Below are 20,571 nucleotides of genomic sequence, written 5' to 3'. Positions count from 1 at the left end.
TATGTGTCCACTTGGTTGCCAAGGAGCCTCTAACAAAGAACAAATTGAACTAGATCACTAACACAGATACAGACTGTAGCTCCCATGGCCCTCTGCTGTTTGTGTTGCATGCATTCTAACAACTTCCATGAAGTTCACAAATTGAGTTAAACTTATGGAGCTTGGTGAGGCTTGGGACAGCTTAAAGACTTCTGTCATCGTGACCTGCTGTAACAGCTGGAAATAAGCAGGTGTGCATTAATGTCTGATAAGTCTAGGTATGGGGACATGGAGCTGTTGTCCAGGAGCCCACAGTCAGAGAGGACTGATAATATGCAAAAATGGAAAAATATGGGGTCTCCATGCTTCAATTTCTATGAAAAAAAAAAAAAGAAGCATACTACGCCTATGTGTCTTACACCAAAAATGTGAGGAAAAATAAAAAATAATGTCAAGAAGAGTATATTGTCAAGAATGCACTCCCATTGCTTGAAACACAGTTCTGCACTTGAATAAGCCATGTTCTTGGCACCTGCTGAAGTGAAATTACTTAGGTTGCATTTGTCTTTGAGGATAGGACTAGTATGATCTTTTCTTGACATGTTCTCTACTTGCAGAATATTGAGATATGTAATGAAAGTAGTTACGAGCAAAAGAGAGCGGTGCATTTCTCCTGGCTGCATGGGTGGTTATACTGGGTAGATCCATGGTGCTATTTGTTGTCTTGTAAGAAGCCTGCATGGCCTCTACCTAAAGAGCTGGAAGTGGTCACTAGGTGTGGTGAGCAAGGTACTGTACTCAAAGCTATTTTGTTGGGGGACAAGTGATACTTTGATGGTCAAGCAGAAGTAAAAGCTCCTGGGACCAGTTGACATCAGAAATGTCCCAGTGTGGTACAGCTCCCCCCCTTCCCTCAAACCACCCTGAGAAAAAGCAAACCCAACCCTAAAACGTGTGAAGAGAACAGAAAAAAGAAGCATATTCCTTTTCTTAATGAATGTCACATGGGTTTTTCTTCAGCAAAGATAAAATAAATAAAAACTCAATCCAAAGAATATGTAGTATGTTCAGTTTTAATCTTTTTTGTTTGCTTCTCCAAAGATTTTCTGTTACTTAAAAATACAGTTAAAGTCCTAACCATTCTCCTAAACGTAACAAGGTAAATCTGCTTTCCCATGGTTTTTTTTAAGCTCATATTATTAATTATTAAATATGAAAATAACTTTTCTCCTTTGGTGATCTGCAGTTAGTCACACTGTCATATTGTCCTGAAAATGACTGTGTAGCTGTAACATAGAGACTTCCTTGCAAACATTGCCCTTAAAGAAAGTATTCATCCTCTGGAATGAAATGTTATCCTGGGATGGCCAAAATCTAAAATGCTCAAAGCAGCTGCAATGCGTATGGCACTAGCTGAAGAAAGCAGTCAGTTCTGTCTGTCTTCAGAAAGAGAGCTGGAACAGTGCAAGGAAATCCCATTCTCCAGTATGTTGAGTGTTCCTGAATGTAACTGGGTAAGAGCTGAAGAAACCAATTCAAATTGAAATCTTCTGACTGAAACTATGAATGCTAACCATACATGAATATTTTGAAGGTATGGTATGCTTTAAATAATTGTGGGAATATTCACTCTGAGATGTTCAGACTGAAATTTAAATGTTTCTAAAAAAGTGATACTGGAAAGAGCCATTTCTTGAACTGTTCCATTTTGTTACAGAAATGAAAACTGTGAAGGATCTTGGAAGTCTTGTGCTCCAAACACAGCTCTACAAAGAGGGAATTTCTGCAGATGTGTTCATATATGTGTGCAAGCTTCCCTTTTTCTTTATAGCACATCGTATCAGCCATGGGCGTCCTGGACTAGAATGTCATACTGGGCTGAATAAATAGATTTAGTAGAGAAACTTGGATTGCAGAATCAGTAGACTGCATGTAAGAAATGCAGTATCCTTCCCTAAGAGTTAACCTTTTGGGTACTCTGAAGGAGGAAGGGGAAAAATGTGTTAGTGCAGGTGAGTTTGTCATGTCTTTCACTGGATAGAATGACCCAGGAGTTGTTCAATTCTGTGAGCATTTCTGTGCTCTGCATTTTACCTTCATATAGGACAACGTAGGCATAGCAAGAATTCCTCCAGGCGTTCCTTCCTGACTTGCAGTGTTGAATGTAAACATACTCCAGAAAAAAGCCACCCTCACAGGCACTTAAGAAGAGATTCCTCCTGAAAGTCCTCCATATAACTTATCAAGTGTCCTTCCAGTGTTGTGTTAAAACCACAGGATTGCTGATAATCCATCCTAATGTTTTCTTTAAGTGTTTTTAAAATGTGAATCTTCATAGTTTAATCTTACAGTTCTTTAGGATTTTTGTAATTTAGGCCATGAATTCATTTTATATAGGAGCAGCAACAGAAATTGTTGGTTAATGTACGAAGGAGGAGGAGAGAATATTCTGTATTCACATATAATTAAGGAGTCAGTGGTTAGAGGGAATACTTGATACAAAACCAAAACAGAATAAAAGCCCGGAACCTTGAATGAAGTGAGAATTATTCATTGGAAGAGAGAATTCAGGAGGTACAGAAGGATCAGAGCCAACATTAAAACATGAGCAGGAGGCAGGAGGCTGCTGGCACCGGACCAGTACACATATCGATCATTCAGAAACTGAGCAGGCCGAAAGTTTTCAGACATGAGTGTTGAGTTCGTCACTCCGAAGTGAACTGATGAGAACTGGGAAACCTGCAGACATCAGAAAAAGAAAATTGTAAAATCCTTTTTTTTTTTTTTTTTTTTTTGTGGAACACTGGGAATGATAAGCTTTTATAGCCGCAGTGCTTTATTCTGTGGCGTTGTTTTGATCTGTATGGATGTGCTGAACCTTACAGGAAGCACTGTGCTGGAGGCTACTGCTGGAGGTGACCCACTGATTTCAGAGTCGGAAATCACATAGGCTTCCTGTGTGAGCTGAATGCTTTTTGTCCAGCCCAAGGACTTGGTTAGATCAGACCTTGTGACACACACGTTCTGTCCTTGCCTGTCACATCACAGGGATACAACGTAAGAGGATTAGGTTTATGTGACTCATTTCTTTGTTTGCTTAGAAACTGGCGCAGGAGTGAGATGCTCAGCCCTGTGTGCTGCGCTACGTATTGAGGCCGAGCCTTGCTCTTTGGGTAAAATGATTCAGTACACTGCAAATAACAAGCAAAAATGAAGGTGTTGACTCTTGCCCAACTAGTATTTGCTGAGATTCCATTCCAGGACATCTTGATTGTTTTAATCATACACTCTGTCAGCTGAGCAACATGCATTTTAGAGACAGTCGTGACTTGGTCTCCTGTTCCTCTTTTTTGAGAGTTGATTTAAGAGAGCTATTAAGTGATGCTGTCAAGTCTGGCATTAGGAGAGTGTATGGATTTAACCTAATGCTGACGTGTCTGTTTGTCATAGCAACAAAACCTTGGAAGCTTTTTTACACCAGACAGCGGTGGGCACGGCAGGCTCCCCAGGGCAGGGGCACAGCCCCGAGCTGCCAGAGCTCATGGAGCTGGTCCCTTCCAACTGAGAACATTCTTTGTTGTTCTGTTCTGTGATTCCATAAGCAGTGGAGCAACAGGCCTGGGTTAACTCATGCGAGGCAGGCAGGAAAATCATGGGAAGCAGATCTTTCAGAGCATCCCTCTGAGACTCACCTGCCATAAACTGAGTTTAATTGGCTTCTCAAACACTGTCCAGATGACCGTCTCGTGGCAGTCAGGAGTGGTGAGGGAGCCCTCGTACCGATAGTACCTTTCAAGTTCATGTGTCGGTGGGAGAAGAGAATTCAGTGGCAACGGCTCCATCTGTGATGACATGTCTAGGCAAACCAGGCAGAAATGCTGTTTTTAACAAGCACAGCTGAAAGTGTTGTTCATACATGTCTTCAAATGCACCTGCAGCTAATGCATGTGTAAGTTCTTGTCCCCAAGTGCTCTCCCCAGGCTTGCTGGCACAGCTGCCTGCAATGCATTGCTTGTGAAATGCATGACCACTGCCTGCAAAATCCCACAGAACTCAAAATATGAATACCTCTCATTATAAAAAACATTTGTTTTTTGTTAAAACATTCTTCTGCATGCTTTTCTTCTCACTTTGCTTTGTTCTGCAGAAACAGAAATACTCTTTCTGGTGCTTAGGCGTTCTTCACCTGCAAATATCGAGAACTAGATTTTCTCCCACCTCCAATGCTCTGAGTTCTTGACAAACCAACCTTTATTCTTTGCCTGTGAATTTTCAGTAACAACCTCTACTATAACCAGAATGGGATTGGACCTTGAATTGCCGTGTAGAATATATGCTCAAAGTAAATAGATGTGTGTATCAACCAAGCCAAGTTTCTTACCTTTCTGCAGAATATTATCTAACTCACTTATTAGAGTTGTATAGTTTTTATTTTCTTCATCAATCTGAAATGGAAACATTTTTATTCCAGATCATATATTCCTCAGCAAGTGGTTATTTTAAATGAATTGTGAATGTGGCAGTCAAGATTCACAAAGGTAACAGCAGCAAGTGGAATATAGAAAAGGATAAAGGAACCATGCTCTGGCATTGCATGTCCATAGAATTTTAGGAAGGTTTAGGTCTTGGAATAATGAAATATTGACATCGTGGTACATGGGCCAACTTGCTATTAGATTGGAGAGAAAGAATTAGAATTTGGCCACCTACCTTTATAAAGAATGCTAGCACAGCTATACCATCTGCATAGTTCTTTGCATCTGCTAGATCCAAAGCGTCTTCTGTTATGTGGACAATATGAAGCTGTAACAAAACAGTTAAGGCCAATGATGTGCTTCCTTTCCTCTGCAGTTAGTTTTAAGTGTAGCCTGGCTGTTTCTCTGCACTTTGGCTTTAGTAGAGCAAGAGCTGCTTCCCAACCCAAGCACCAGAAGATAAGTGCTCTGTGGACTGCAGCAACCCTCCATCTTCAGGCTGTGCAGTGGAACAGTTGAACTTTTACTCTGTTTGACAGTGGGTGGTGATGTCCTTCCACCAACCCATGCGCACCAGCACTGGCAACTTGCCTTGACTTGGAGAGACTTTTATTTTTCTCAGGTAAAAAGATTAGTTCACTGTTGCAGTCCGGGAATGGAATACATAGTCAGAATAAACATATGAGTGTAATCAGACTATGCAGACTTGGAGATAGTTCTCCCTAAAAGCTGCGTAATTCCAGATTTGCTATCAAAACTGTGCCCTTGTTACGTAAATTCAGCATGTTTTCCTTAGTGTTCTGATTAGTGAGCAATGTGTCACAGATTCTTTATTTCCACTTGTTGGTGATTCATAGGAAAACTGCCCAATACTTTTTCTCTCACAGTGTCATAAAAATACAAAGTATTTTAATTATGGCCCAAATCCACTGGTGGTCCCACCTACCTCCATAGCTTGTTTTTCGCCATCTATGCTGTGTTCTGACCCAGGAAAGTAGAGCTGTTCCTCTTGGACTCCCCAGTGCAGATGGAATTCTACCGCCTTGTATCTTCCATTCAGACCTCCGCCTTCAATTGTAGGGGTCATGCTCAGTGTTACTTTAACTGGGGAAAATGAATAAATAGTTTCTAAAATGTTCACATCATACATTAATACACCGGAGAGATTGAAATTTACCCTGAGGTTCAGGTTTGATTTTTCATACCAAGTGTTCCACAAATTCAATTCTTCAGAAACTGAATTCTTAAAACACGCTGAGACAGATTGGAGATGAAAAGATGGAATATCACAGCCTGCTTTCTGGTAATATGAAACAGCATTTGGGTGTTCCTCACCTATGGCACTGCACCTGGAGCTCCCGCTCCCTTTTCTAGCTGGGATTTGTTCTGAATTACTTGTTTATCCTCTTAATTGCTAGAGAACTGAGTTACTCATGACTTCATCTGCAGATGTAAGAAAATAAATTTGATAAATGCTGCTATAGACTACTCTGGGAAAGTGTTTTATAGGCTTCTATGGCTTTCGTTTGTTTATCCTTCAGAGAGTTATCTGTTGCATTTTGAAGAAAGCAGGGTAATAGATTGTCTTTTCTTGTTTGAGTAGGGGATGGTTCACTGCCATTACAACCCAGGGATTCGAGGTGCACATCTCATTTGGTCGACCCTGTACTTCTTCACAGTGCCCCCTGTCAATGTGCAAAATCTTGTCTGCACTGTAACATTTTAGATGCTATTATTTAAATTGGACCTGATTCTGCTTTAATTTAGATTGGTGCTACTACTTAAGACAAAGCATTAAATCATTTTATCTATTTAATGTGAGGATCAATTCTCTGCTAAATAGCAAAATAAAATTACCCCAGAAGATGTATTTTCTATCTGTAAGTGGCCATCGCCTGTGTAAAGCACGCGGTGTGCCTGAGACATCCAGTGTGTGCTTAGAAATCTGGCTTGTGAGGGTCTCCACGTGAAAGCTGGTACTTTTATTTTTCCATGAGGAAGATGGATTAAAGCCCTGGAGATTTCGCTTCAGTTCTGAGTTCCAGGTGAACTGGAAGCTTCTGTGAGTCACTCAGTTACTTTTCTGTTTTATCTTTACGTGGATGTTAATGTATCTTTGTTGGCTTGGTTTATTTAGATTGTAGGACCTTTGAGACACTGACCTTTACTGTCTGCACATCACTGAACATAATGATAGTCTAATCTCATGTCGAGCTTTTAATTGTTCCTGCAATTTGAGCAATAGCAGTTTCAGTGTTGTTCTCACAGCACAGGAATTGGCTGCACACAAAGGAAAGAAATTTTGAAAGCCCAGATATAACTGTAATTCTTTTGCTTGTTTGAAAACAATGGCAGTTCTGAACAATTGCTTTTAATATTAATTTTTATGTAAAAGACTTACTATGCACAGTGACTGTAATATGGACTCTAAAATGTCATAATATGAGATTCATTAACCTGTATATTAGTGAAAAATCAATCATGGATTTTTCTTATGGTTTGTCAAAACACTGATGATCTGAATGAGGATCTGCAGTGGTGAAAACTTGTCCAGCTGCCTGTGTACTACCTCTCCATCTTAGCTGAGGAATGTATTTAAAGCCCTCAGCTTCCCCTTCTGAGAATTCAGCCAGTAAAACAACACATCTCAGATTTCAAGAATACCAATGGATAACTTTAAAAAAACTATGTCTTGTTGCATTTTTTAATAGTAAGTTAGCATAATATGGCTGAAGTGTCATCATTACTATTGCCTTGATTGAAAAGAGAAAGTCAATCAGTGTTGAACTTCTGTTCCTGGGATTATGGTTGATTGAGTTGCTGTTCACAGACTCGTTTACTGAATCAGTAAAGAGCTGATCGACAGCCCCACGTTGTATTACTTCCTCATTTGGAAAAAATAAAGCCCATATTGAAGTCTGAAAGGATTTCTGCTAGTTATTTACAGAACTAGCAAGACACAGCATCGCACGCCAGGGGTTGAATGAGTCTCCCAGGTTGTATTGTTCAGCAAAATCCTTCCTTACACAGAACAAGTGTCAGAGAGGGCAAGCCCAGCAGTGAAGGACATAAGATTATTCAGCAAATGTCACGTATTTCTGCAAAGTCTGTTACCCCTGTGCCTCTTGGTTCTAGATGGTGTTATCTGACTTAGAGGTTCCCTGGCTGTCTCAAGCTTAGTTCTGTACAGACACATAGATCACATTTCTGTTGCGGTGCTCAAGGACTGTGTTCAGGATCCAGAGATCAGACAACAAAGTTCCCACAAAGCCTTGGTTCAGGTTTTCTGAAAGTTTTGTTTCTGAAATAGGAGTGTGCTAGCTCCTTTCTTTCCATTAAGTGAAAGCAGTGGTAGGTAACAGCTTGCTCAGAACATGGAAGGAGGGAAAGGAGACGCAGTGTGAAGATGCAAATAAGTTCCATCATAACGTATTAGACAGTACTTGCCTGTATGTCCATTGTTTTCTATTGTCCATTTTGAGGTCTCTTTCACATCATAATTTTCAAAATACAGTGGCGTCAGGCTCTTGTCATAAATGACATTTTTGGTGACAATATTGATGGGTGACTGTTTGCTTCCTTTGCAGTTGGCATCTACTACATGCCAGCGTCGAGGGTCTATTTAAAAACGAAGAAAATATTATTTTTCTGTAGACTGAAATCCTTGATAAAACCAGAACACCCACCAGCTAATGCACATTTGCTTGGGAATCTGGAAATATTTTTTTATAAAAAGAAAGAAAGGTCTTTAGGTAGTGGAAACTTAATAAAGGAGTTTTCTTAGTGTGTAATTGTTGTATTCTAAGAAATGTTAATACATTTAAACAGTGTTAACTAAAATAGGAAAATAAGAACATAGACATGGCTATAAAGTTAAATTATACTATTGTTGTGATTAGCTGGCTGACTGGAGAATAAAAATAAATAAAAGAGTTGTGGTGATGGGGATGTTGGGATTGAAATGCTGTTTCCAGCACAGCCAGGCTTGGGAAGGGCATCGCTGGGCACAGTGTTGAGCAATGGAGCAGACAGCCAGCATGGGTACTGCTGGTAAAACAAAGGCTGCAGCTGTAAGAAGATCAGGGTTTCTCATAACTCTGTCCTCAAGAATTTAAATGCTTGTCTATATCAGACTTGCTAGGATGGTTACCTCTCCGTTGTGTTTTTGTATTTGTAGCTTTATCCTTGCCTGGTACAAAATGAATAGAGCAAGTACTGACATTTTTAAAATGCCCTCATTAGGCACCGTATTCAGCACTTGTGGTTACTTGTAGTGTGATACACAGCATTACATGCAGCTGTGTGCATCCTGCCCTTTGCAAAGCAGAAGGGCCCAAACACCAACGTGACCAGAGAAACAAATTGTTGAGCAGTACCTTCACAGCTTGGCTCTTCGTTCTTCTGAGACAGATAGCACCAATGTTGTCCAACTAAGAAATAAACAAATAATATGGTCAGACATTCAGAATTAGATGAGTGAAAAACTGTACAAATTGCCCCTCCAAAAAGCAGATGTGGAACGGGTTTGGAACTTGCTGTCCTTGGGGAGTGATGAGGTTATGACTGGCCGTGCAGCTTTGATATGTGCTTGGTCTGCTTAATTTTATTAGAATCAGAAATCTCATGTTTCATATATATATAAATAACAACCGGGACAAGGTGAGTGCTTTGCTTGTAAATAAACCTATATCTTGTTGCTAGACATTTCTTAGCAATATAGAATGCACACCCAGGTTATCCTGGTTCTAGTATCAAATACTTCAGAAGACAGTGTGAAAATTACAGCAACCCTGTCCTCTTTCTAGATCTCCTTCTGGTCCTACATGAATCAGTCTGCACCTGTTAATACTCCTTCACAAAACTGTGGTAGCATGAAATAGTAGACCTGTGGATGAGCTGCACTTCTAAACAATGTGGTTTTGATACCTTGGCTTAAGGGAAGGTTCTAATCTGAATTTATGTAGTGTTAACGTAAATAATGTCTTATCTGTACTTTTCATTGTTTCATTTACTTGGAAATTAACTCACTCAGGATGTCTTACCTCACTCTTTGCACAGTGCTGCACAAGATACCTTGTGCAATAAAAAGTTTTAAGTAACAAAGGGTCTCATTTTTAGTAGGAAATGAAGCATCCTCATTCTAATTCAGCTGTGATCCCCCAGAGAAGGTTGCAGAATTTTTCAGTGGAAAGCCTTTTCCTTTAGCAGGAGAAATGTGAAATTCAAAGGAACTGAACTGATGTAATTTAACTATGAGTTCATCTACTCAGGAAATTAAGGACTTTTTTGTTTATAGCCCCATGTTTCAATGCTTATTTATGACAGTAGTGAATTTTAAATGGATTTTAATGGAAATAGTGCTCTTTGCCTTTCTAACTGTGATCAATAACAATTCCAAACTTCTTATAATCATTTGTATCAGACTAATCCATTTATAGAAATTGTTATGGAATCCCATGTGTCATTTGACTGCTAATTACCATGATTTGTGACACATCTGCTGGAAGGCTCTTAGCTGCTTTCAACACTTGGCATTGATAACATCACAGTGCCATCTTTCTTTTAAGTTGTTAGGAAAAGTTAGAAAAATGTAGAACCTCAACCAGCTGCAATAGAATAAGAAGGAAGCTTGGGGGAGCATTGTTGCAATGAATTTAAGGTTGAAAAAAATGATATTGTTTTAGTTCATTTCTCACAAAAACTTAAATTTATGCTGGAAACTACTAATAGTGTTGGCTCATTCTAGTTAAGAAACGTTTATTAACATTAAGAGGAAAAGTAAGCAAGGAATATGACATTCATGCTGTTGGAACAGCAGTGGTTTTACATTGTCACTCCTTCAATATTTTGTAATTATCAAAAACTTTGTTGAATCAAATTTTTACCTTCTCGCACACTTCTGAACATCTACAAAGCTTGGCTTTAAAGCCTGCCATTTCTAAAAGTGGTTGCTGCATTATTTCAGGCCTGTGTGTACAAGGCAGTGGGCAGCCCTTCAGCAGTGCTGAGCAATTCCTTATCTCCACTAGGAAACAGCAGAACCCAACATTCCAGGTGCAGAATGTCACCGAGCACCTTAACCAATATTTTAATCAATAAATGCTTAGCAAACAGTGGGTAAGCCAAGCTCCACAGTGCTTGATTATGTTTCAAACGGGTTAAAGTTTGCATAGGTAAATGACTGCAGATGTTTTTAGAAACTGCTTTGGCTCAGTGGCTGTCTTGTTAAAGCATCTGCACATGCAGGCACGGCACACTGGGACTGGGGTGGGCTTTCTAAGCAAGTTATATACACATAAACCCTCAGGTGGTGCACTGTGGGAATGATCTGGCTGCGGATGTTTAAAGGTAGTAGGATGTTTGCATGCAGGGCTAGCTGTGTGCAAAGACTTGACTCAGATTTTTTGGGATGTGAGTTAGACCAAAGAGGAAAGCTGTTGGGTGAAAAATCAAGATCATATGAGGTACTGTAAATTCTTGAAACAAAGTTTACTGTTCTGGGTTTGTACAAACATGATTGTGACTTGGACATCACAGCACCATTGCAATGCAAATGAAAATTTACGGTCAGTCTGATTCACCACTAGGAGAAAGTGCAGTGAGTGCATTGTTCACTGGCTGCAAGGCTGTGGAGCTTTGGGTTGTGACCACAGCAGGATGAAAATCAAAGACCACCATGGGAAGCACCGAGTAAAGGAACTGCCATCACATGGTATCATCAGTGCTCCTAATCCTGTGCCTCTGTTTCAGAGGAGTGAAATGGGGTAAGCAGTGGAGCCCTTCATTGCTGGGACTGAGTCCAGCCCCTCTCAAGTGAAGTGACCACCAAACTTACTGCCAGCTGGCAGGAATTTGGCAGGTTCTCTCAGATACACTTGCGAGTTTCAGCCACATCTTAGTGGACTGGCACACAGACACTAAGAATCTCAGCCTGCACAACAAATTGCAGAGAAAAAGAAAATAAATCCAGCCCACCAGTGATCTGATGCCTCACATGCAGCACCCATGAGAATTCTCCTTACTCCTGTTGAATGAAACCTACACCAAACAACCAGTATCTAATTGTTGCAGACTTTCCACAAAACTCATAACCTCTACAAACTAACAAGTCTTTTTCTGTCACGAAGTTCTCACAGCTGTGGTTTAGAAAGCCGGATTGCATCAGGGAAATAGAACAGAATATCAACTCAACAATTCATAGGAAAAAGGCCCTTAAAGCTGTTAAACCATAAACAATGAGCTAATTAAACACTGCGGAACGCAGCGAACAATGAATTAATGTTTCTTGTGAATGAGACATTGGCAATAATGCGCCATTAGATAACAGGATGTTTGCATAGATACAGCTCAGGAAAGGCCATACTGCCATACTCCGTGTCACTTACAAGGAAAATTTGTACTTGGATTTTCTTTGAATCAGATGTGGTTCTTCCCTACGTCTTTGGGCCTTGCATTTACAATGGTCCTTCTTTCCCCCTGGACTTTGTTTCTGAAGCAAATAGGAAAGATACTGGTCACATTCGGTCTGTTGTCTGTGCTCTGAGGTATGATTATGCCCTAAGGTATGTTGTCTAGTCTAGTTTTGATTGTCTAGGTGGCTCCTGCCACTTCCTGCAGGAGACTTTTCCACAGTCTATTAGAATTCACTGTCAGGAAATGTTTCCTGTTTAAAAGCTTACATTTTCCACTTGCTTATCTGCATCCCATCACTCCTAGAAATATCACTGAACCACCCTAAACAATTCTTTTCCCTGCCTGGTGTTTACAACGTTCAGATAGCTCCTTCATAATCTGCAATTCCTGCCCTTGCTGCATCCATCCTTTGTCCCATCCCATGACAACCTGCCCTTCACCTTTCTGCTTCAGAGTCTGTCCCGCTCTCTTTCTCTGAAGCTTCTTTCTGACATTCCTCTGACCCCACTCCTCTTCCACCCAAACCTTAGCTCCCCTGTTTTCTTTCATGTTGTTTACCTTATTACCTGGAAGAATACAGAGGATATTTTGTGGGGGCTTTGTGATTTTGCAATTGAGATGCTGAAACCATTGCTGTACTATCAGCGGCGCTGCAGGATGTCGCAGATCATTCTCATAGATTTCATTAGCTTGTGAGTTAAGCCATGAGAATCCGTGCTTAGGACAGCATTAGGTACTAACCAGGATTTCCAACAGCTCCTTGTATTACTGACATTAACTTGAGACAGTGCTGCTGTTGCCTTTGGCAGTACCATGACACAGTGTACATACTCATGCTCACCTGTGCACTTGGACTTAAAATTGCTGTGTCGTCATCCAGTTCTGGCTCTTACGCTGTGTTATGGACTCTCAACTTATGTTACAGTGCACCATATAAGAGTTGTTACCCTGACTTCACTGAGTTTTACTTTACAGCAGGGCTGAACTGGGCTGAAGGCCTCCTCTTCCTTCGCAGGCAGTTAAATTTAGGGAGTCTGTCTTGGCAAGTAAGCAGCCCTACTTATCTCTGCTTCTTCCTTGTCAAATTTACAACTGATTTCCTGACCAAAGCTGTTTCTTGGCACCAAAACAGCTGCAAAACAATACAATTACGCATTGTTTTCATTTTATTGTAAATGTTTTCAATTGTTTTAGCTATCAAGCCTAGCTTGGAAGCCAGAGGAAAAAATTCCTTCAGTTGAGAACTCCCTCTTCTGTTCACTTACACAGCTGGATGGAAGAGGACAGTGCTTCTGGCTGGAAGCCAGAACGTCAGCAGTTGCTAATGTGCCATTGTGTGATGTAGGAAAAGACCCTTCAGCTCTTTGGACAGTGGTCAGACTGCCTGAATTCCATCAAAGTTCCCTACTTGGTCCTGCTTGTTCCCACTTTCTGCCCCACCTGGACCTGCTTGGAAGCCTGCATCTCTGACTGCAGGGAGGCTGGTTAGCTGAAAATTGCTCTCTTAATTTGCCCGTCTCCAGAAGAAAGTTAATTAAACCATTTTTAACCTTTGAATAAAGTGCTTGGCAATTTAATAAGCGTCTGACTGCTAGCTGTTTCTACGAAACATACTTCATCTCTTGAAATAACCTTTATGCCGCTAACAGCCGAAGTACCGAGGCAGTAAGAATACCTCTGTCGCTCTTTGTAATCCCTCCTCTCTCTCTTTCACTGACTGGCTCCTTTGTTTGCCCCTTAAGATCTCGTCACCCTCTTTCAGCCGTGTCCTCTGACAACCCCTTGTTCCCGAGATGCTCAGCTGATAGCGCTCCTGCCTCGCAGGGAGCCCGGGCTGCCCTCAATGCCGCAGCTCCCCTGGCTGCGGGGTGTCCGCCTGAGTCAGGTCCGTGCAGCCGAGGGAAGGCTGGCCTTTTCTATGAAATTACGAGTGCTGGTTTTGCACTCGGTGTATTTTTAGCTTTGGTTTGTGTTGGGACAGGAGTATTTTTAGCTGGCTTTGAGAAACGTATTATCTTTAGTACAAAAGAGCAAGCAACTTAAGTGCAAGCGGAATCTAAGTCTGTCTTTCTAATTAATGACTTGCTAAACACAAACTAAGCATGTATGTATCTGTCTTTGTATATGTTTTTAGGTATTACTCATTCTCAGGAAGTTCTCATCAACCACTCTGACAGGCAAAATCAGTTCCAAATGTTTACATCTATCTCTAGCCTTATTAAAACAAATGCTAGTAATCGTTCATCTCTCTTCTATTCATTTTTACTTGGAAGTTGTATTTTTCATAATGTTATGCGCCCATATGTATGTGTGTAGGTATTGCTTTCCAGTCCATTACAGGGACTCAGGCTCAAAGTTAAACTTTAGTATGGTAATGAGGGGACTGCATCTGATTTGAGCATTGCATTTATAACTTGCACATGTGTACATAAATCACGTGCTCAATGATGTCTTACTCTGCAATGCATATAAGCTAAAGAGGATTATAGAGATTGAGAGGTTCTAAGTTTACTTTATAAATACTTGTAAATGGCTTCCTTTGTGTCACATAGTGAGGAAGATAATTTTAGCTCTGACCTGTGATACTGTTGTAACTTCTGTCATACATGTATATCCTCACAAATCTCCTATATCAAAAAAGGAAGCTGACTTTTAGCAAGAATAGAGTATCCAGGGCTAAGGTGATAGCTTCTGTGGGGAAATTTGCTTTGCTTTGTTTAAACAGAGCAGTGCCAAACAAAATTCAAGCAATATCTTCTTGACTATTTTAAAAATTTAATTCAAACAAATTGCTATCTGGTTTTACAGCCCTTCCTCTAATGTTCTATGCTGGATTTCTGCTGACTGTTCCTGCAGCTAGGTGTTAGTAACTAACCACTGACCATTCCATGTGCTCTGCACCCTGTTAACAAAGCATCACCTACAGTGCCACAAACTGAGGGGAAAAAATATATTTGTATGGAGATGGACATAGAGATGAAGAACTGAGCCTCGCATTGTGCCTTAAAGACCTTGAGGTTTATGCTGGTTGTTTGAACAGCTAAGAGGAAGCTATGAAAGTGCTTATCTGCTTCCAGTTTTCAAAATCCAACTGTAAAATTTATGACAAGTCATGATTCCAGTTTTAAGTACCACTGCACAACGTGCATCATGTAAATGTTAATCCAATGCTTTTTGCTGTAGGAGAAAGACAAATAATTTATAAGCTGAAGTAACGTTACTTGTCACCTATGAATACCTCCTGTGTACATTTTCTGTAATGTTCCTTTCTTTCCCACAGAACTGAAGTGAATGGCAGCATGAACGTACCTGGCTTGAATGCTGAGAAGGATGAGGTGATGCAGCACATTGCAATTTTGTATGAGGATCAGCTGAACAGTGAGTTCGTACAAATTGATAACAATGTGGTGTTCTCACAAGGTGATCTTTAAATTGAGCTTTGATGACGCGACTGGGTCCAGTGTGCGTACAGAAAGCTGCCCACTCATTACATGTCACCAGAAACAGGCTGCTATCTGCTGACCAATGGTTTTTGAACTTGGAGCTGTGATGCCCTTGGATGCACCAACGTAGTAAAACATCTGTCTGCTCAAGAGCATCAACTCCTACTGTCTTAGGCACAACACAAATACGACAAAGCACAATTCATGTCACCTGGGCAGTCATTCAGTGCTACATGCTACATGCAATGGCTGCTCAGCAGTTCAGGGTGAAGGGGCAGGTTTTGGTTTTATGTGCAGCAGAGCCAGCAGAGGTCATCTTATAAACTTACTTGTGTAATTCTTAAAGTGAAAGTCAGGATCTGCAGATGAATTTAAATTACAAGACGTGACTAAACAGTGCATGCTCTTGATCAGCTTCACACATCAACTAACGTGACGAGAATCAAAGCATTCCTGTTCTGACATAATTGATTCCTATGTGTAATGTGGATGTGTTTGGATACTACAGCAGGCTCGCTACAGAAATGAACAAAGGTAAAAGCATTTCAAATTTCATTCCATATACAGCTTTTTAAAAGTGCCTTTTAGCTGCCTTTCAGGAGCCCTCCAGCAATGTGCAGTGTTGTTTCGTTGCCTGCTGAGCTTGGTTCCCTGTCTCCCCAGAATAAAACAGGCTGTTACAGCTAAATGAAGAGCCACTCTATCTCATCTGCTGCTCTAGCATAAGTGCTTTTCTGTCTTCTGCTGAGAGAATGAGAAAGCAGTTGTTACAATGCCATACCTCTTTGCACCTTTATCATAAGCTGTAGAAGGAAAGAAGTGCATTCTGAGATTACAGGATTTGCATCCTTGGTCATCCTGTATCCATTCTTCTCACATCCATAAAACTCCTTCAGTTATAACCGAAATATGAAACCCACAAGGAGTATGGCAGTGGCTCATCATATCCTGAGCTGCACCTCTGTTGGCAGCAACAGTCCCTTTTATAGAGCTAAAATGTAATTAACCCTGTATTTAATGGAAAAGTTTGTTAGTAGAATTTTCAGTTTTGAAGATATTGAGCACTTGGCGCTATTACTGGTTAGTCACAATGACAGAGCTAGAAAAACCTCTGCCTTCTGAAGGTTGCTCGTACAGTTGATCTAGCTGTGCAGACAGTCGGAGCGCAGAGCGCTATCAGTGGGTGTCTCCTGCTCTGAGTTCACATTCAGCAACTTGCGAAATGTGACCTCTTCTTCTTGTGTACAATGGATCTGACACGGGATACGCTGATAAATATAGACTATGGTAAATATTCACAGATAAGGCACCAATAATATTTCAGCAGCTTGAATGATTCTATGAAAAAAAGGAGAGAAGGAAGCCCTAAGACATATCTTGTATAACAATCATAACTTGAGTTCAAAAGTCTGTCTGTGCTGAGACTGCCAAGGTAACTTGTTGGAGATAATGTTAGCCATTCCTCTTAAAGAAGTTTATTTTTCAGTGATGTGTGAAGCTGGCTCTAACACCAATACCAAACTACTAGATGGAAATATTTTCCTCTCCACTACAATTGTTGTCCTCCGAATGGCACTGGACTGAATGTATCTTTAATACTCAAGGTACTTCTGAAAAGTGACAAGAGCAGGAAAAAAAAAAGATACAGGAAAATATTATTTAGGCAGATGCTCAAAAGTCATAGCTTCTTAAAATGTCCAGCCTTTAAGGTAGCATGTAATGTACCCTGTGAAGCTTCTACCTCATGAAAAGATTTGGAAAGGAAGGTGAGAAGAGAGCAAGTTTCTTGAGCATTAATGTCTGTGCCATTAATTCTACACTCAGAAAAGAAATGGAAATTGTAACAGTTTGTGGGGAAAAAAAGAACAAAATGTATTACATGGATTCCCTGTGTTGATTCTTTCTGTTAAAATACTAATTGCTAGTGTTAATTTAATAATACCTATATGGGTTTTCTAAGTGGTCTTCTAAGATTCTGTAATAAATGCCTTAACAGAACAGTAAATTTAGCAAAATATTAATTAATCAGTTATAGATTTCTATCAAGCAAATAGTTGTAGACTTTGGAAGAGCAAAGGTTCTTTTTGCTGTTTTGTACCTGTACTACATTTGGAAGCCTCTGGAGACAGAAGAGTTACAAAATACAGACTGAAGAAGAGAGAACTGTGAGGTATGGATCTGGAAAAGGCAAGCTACTGGTTATGGAGCATTTAGAACAAAGAAATAAAATGTGAGGAGCACCATCATTACCCCAGTGCTTATGCAGTGCTTAAGGCTGTATCTGAGTACCTGAACCTTCTGTTACTTTAAGTCTGGAAACTGAATCTTGAGCTGCTTTAAAACCAGGTCCCTTTAATGGGCTCTTGGTGCAGTGCTTCCCTCTGATACCTCTGATAATACTGTATCTTTTTTTTCCCTTAATGCAGTCCTGTCTATTTTAGTGCAAACAATAGACCCTTCATTATATTAAGGACTGCAGTGTTTATTTTTAATTTTGAGACTGTGTGCTGATATTTACATAGGAAAGGGTATTTATTCAATGTTATAGTGCTGCTGATTTAATAGAAGCATAAAAATATCTCCTTTTTTCAATACTAATTATAGATTGCTATTTAATCTAGTCATTGTAAGTGCACAGTGCACTTACGTACATAGTGCATAGAGTGCAAAAATAGATGGATCTGCTGGGCTAATGCAGCAAAAGACATATTGCTCCTTCTCAGTAGGCAACTATAAGAATTTGATCTTATAAATGACAAAGCAGTATGAGTAGAAATCTAAAATAAGCCATTTGAAGTTTTAAGAAATACATTATTTTACTTGTTTATTTTTTTGCATATATGTACAAATAACCACAGAGATCAAGCCAAACCCCAGTGATTTTTCTTGGAGGAGGAAGGTAACTAGAATTTCTAAAGATGAAAAAAAATCAACACTCATTATTCATGAGAGAAACCTGTATTTGATATTTTCCCACAAATGAAAAAGGCAGAGAAACAGATAAAACATTCATTTTTTCATATAGATGAAGTAGAGTTTGCCCTGTAAGCTCCAATGCTCAGAAACAAATAATAAATAAGAGTAACCTTGGTATATGGGGTTAGAAATAACAGAGAAGGACTTACCTACTACCTCTGTCTTGAGAATGTGCAGAGAGAACAGAACAAGGAACAGCAATTCCATTATCTATTTTAAATAGGCTCAGTGTTGAAACCAGAATTGATTAGACTTCTTAGTATGTGATCATATTTCTGCTCTCAGTTTTATACTGGAGTAAGTAGTCCTGGACAGACCTGATAGCCATAGCCAGGAAGGTGAACTCCTCCCCCTTGTAATTTCCCCAGATTTACTCTACTCACGGTCTGCCTAAATTCATTTCTCCAAAATGAATGGCAAAAGGAGTACAGTTTTCTAGCACTGAACAAGTATCCTGCAGTGAACAGCTAAGACTTTGCAACCTATGCACATCTAGTAACCTATTACTGAATGTTACATTTCTGTTTTTCTCTGACAGCCACGTGACTTTCAGAGTAATTGTGAATGTATGCATTAATGTTAGAGTCCTGTGTCAAAAAAATCACCCCCACTCCAACAGCACACAGCAACCCTTCAAACAGCAGGTTGGTGACACTGCAGGATGGGATTTCTGTGTGCAGTAACAGGAAAGGTTTAGTAGGTGGCATGCCAGCACTTTCCTTACACTGATTTTGCATTTAGTGGATTAATAGAGACCATGCTTCTTTTTTCCTTTGCATACTTTTTCTTAATGTTCTTTTATATATGTGTGTGTGTATATATATGTACTATACACGTATGTACTATATATACATTACATGCCATAAGTACTCTGTTATACTATATCTAGTATTTTTTTTTCTGTCCTTTTTTCCTATCTGAATGCTTTAATTCCAAGTGTCTGATTCAGTGCAATTCGGTCTTTATGTTCAACAAACAAAGGTGTGTACACAAGAGTGGCACTGCTACTTTTTGTTCTGCAGTTTCTGTTATACACACATTTTCTAATTTTCATTTGGGACTGGATTTTGACACAGCTGAGGAGGAAAACAAATCAGGGGATGCAAATTCTCCCATTCTTCCAAATGCTTCTCTCTCCATGGGTGTGCAACCCAAATCCTGGGTTGGGTGCAAGGAGAGCAGGACGCTTGACTCAGTGCCTTTCCAGGAAGGAGTGTAAAGGTTGTGGTGTGGCATTATGTTGACTGATCACTGCGGACCTTTATGCCTTTACCAAAAGCTGTGGGCTCTCAGGTGGAGGGCAAGGCCACTGTGGCATTATATTGGGGTCAAATGGGATCAGGGCTGTAATAACAATGGGAAATCTGACAGCTGACTTATGAGCAGGACTTTATTCATAAAAAAGATAGCTATAAATAACATTCCAACAATGAAGATTTGCTGGTTAGTGTTTTTCCATCTTGGATTAGATTAAAGCATGAACAGACAATGATTTGCCTAGCACATGGTGCTAAGATAAATAGCTACTGCAGTGATAAGAACAATAAGGGAATTCACTGCATTTTTGAACTTCCTAGTTCAGCAATCTCTGTGGAGCTATCTAAGCAAGGTGCATGCTGAGCACGTAGAGTGGAGCGGGGCTGTGAGCATGGCAGTGTCAGGTGCCTGCCTTCAAGGGCACGTATCAGATGTTTTACACTTGGGCTTCTCTGGTTTCATATCCCGGGGGTGGTCTTCAGTCAGAGAGTTTAATCAAAGCTCTGTGATAAAGTTTTTCTCACTTTACTTGTGTTCAGCTTTCTGGAAGCTGAGAGTTCTTAGAAACACTCTGATTTGGGCTGAAATATCCAAGGGTTAAAAACGTTGTTCTTGAAATTCAGGATTCCAGGTTCTCATTATTTAAGTGGTAATAATTTGCACTGCAGTCATGTTCATTTGTGCTAGAAAGTGTGTTTAAACTCAGTGAAATATATTCCCTAACCATATGAAGTTCACAATCTAAATAATGAGGGCAGGCACAATCTTTTTATCTAACCAAACTTACCAGACGCTTTGTTATCAGTTCCCTCTGACATCTTTGCACCACGAACATTTTTTGAAGGAATTGCAGTGCAGGTGGGTTTTCTATAAATGTCACAGGATGTTGGACCTAAATGCATGTAAGGATCCGTGTCAGAGGAGCAAAGAGCCAATGTTTTGCAGGATTCATAAAATTCAAGGTTTTTTTTTTCAGGCAGTGTAGTTGCAGCTGTGTCTGTAGCTACAGGATAGATAAGAGCAGGAGA

The 20,571-nt window shown here is 40.1% G+C and overlaps 2 protein-coding genes across 4 annotated transcripts in view; one reads left to right on the top strand and one right to left on the bottom strand.

Moving 5' to 3' along the window:
• Positions 1–20,571, top strand: part of ZNHIT3 (zinc finger HIT-type containing 3) — a 44,556-nt gene that overhangs the window by 4,990 nt on the left and 18,995 nt on the right. For all 3 annotated transcript variants that reach the window (XM_048966515.1, XM_048966514.1, XM_048966511.1), the window contains one exon: positions 15,148–15,245. In XM_048966515.1, the coding sequence (XP_048822472.1) occupies positions 15,167–15,245 (79 nt within the window). In that variant the 5' untranslated portion in view covers positions 15,148–15,166. Of the gene's footprint in view, positions 1–15,147; positions 15,246–20,571 lie in introns of those variants that run through there.
• CA4 (carbonic anhydrase 4) lies at positions 1,046–18,816 on the bottom strand. The gene is made up of 8 exons (XM_048966516.1): positions 18,436–18,816; positions 8,831–8,884; positions 7,902–8,072; positions 5,401–5,558; positions 4,690–4,782; positions 4,361–4,424; positions 3,672–3,835; positions 1,046–2,718 (listed from the first exon to the last, which is right to left on the bottom strand). Exons 1-8 carry the CDS (start codon positions 18,491–18,493, stop codon positions 2,530–2,532), a joined length of 951 nt encoding a protein of 316 aa, XP_048822473.1. The 5' UTR covers positions 18,494–18,816; the 3' UTR covers positions 1,046–2,529.

Source organism: Lagopus muta, chromosome 20, assembly GCF_023343835.1.
Source record: "Lagopus muta isolate bLagMut1 chromosome 20, bLagMut1 primary, whole genome shotgun sequence".
Classification (NCBI taxonomy): domain Eukaryota; kingdom Metazoa; phylum Chordata; class Aves; order Galliformes; family Phasianidae; genus Lagopus; species Lagopus muta.
The sequence above is the reverse complement of the archived record's forward strand: the minus strand, read 5'-3'. Positions and strand labels throughout refer to the sequence as shown.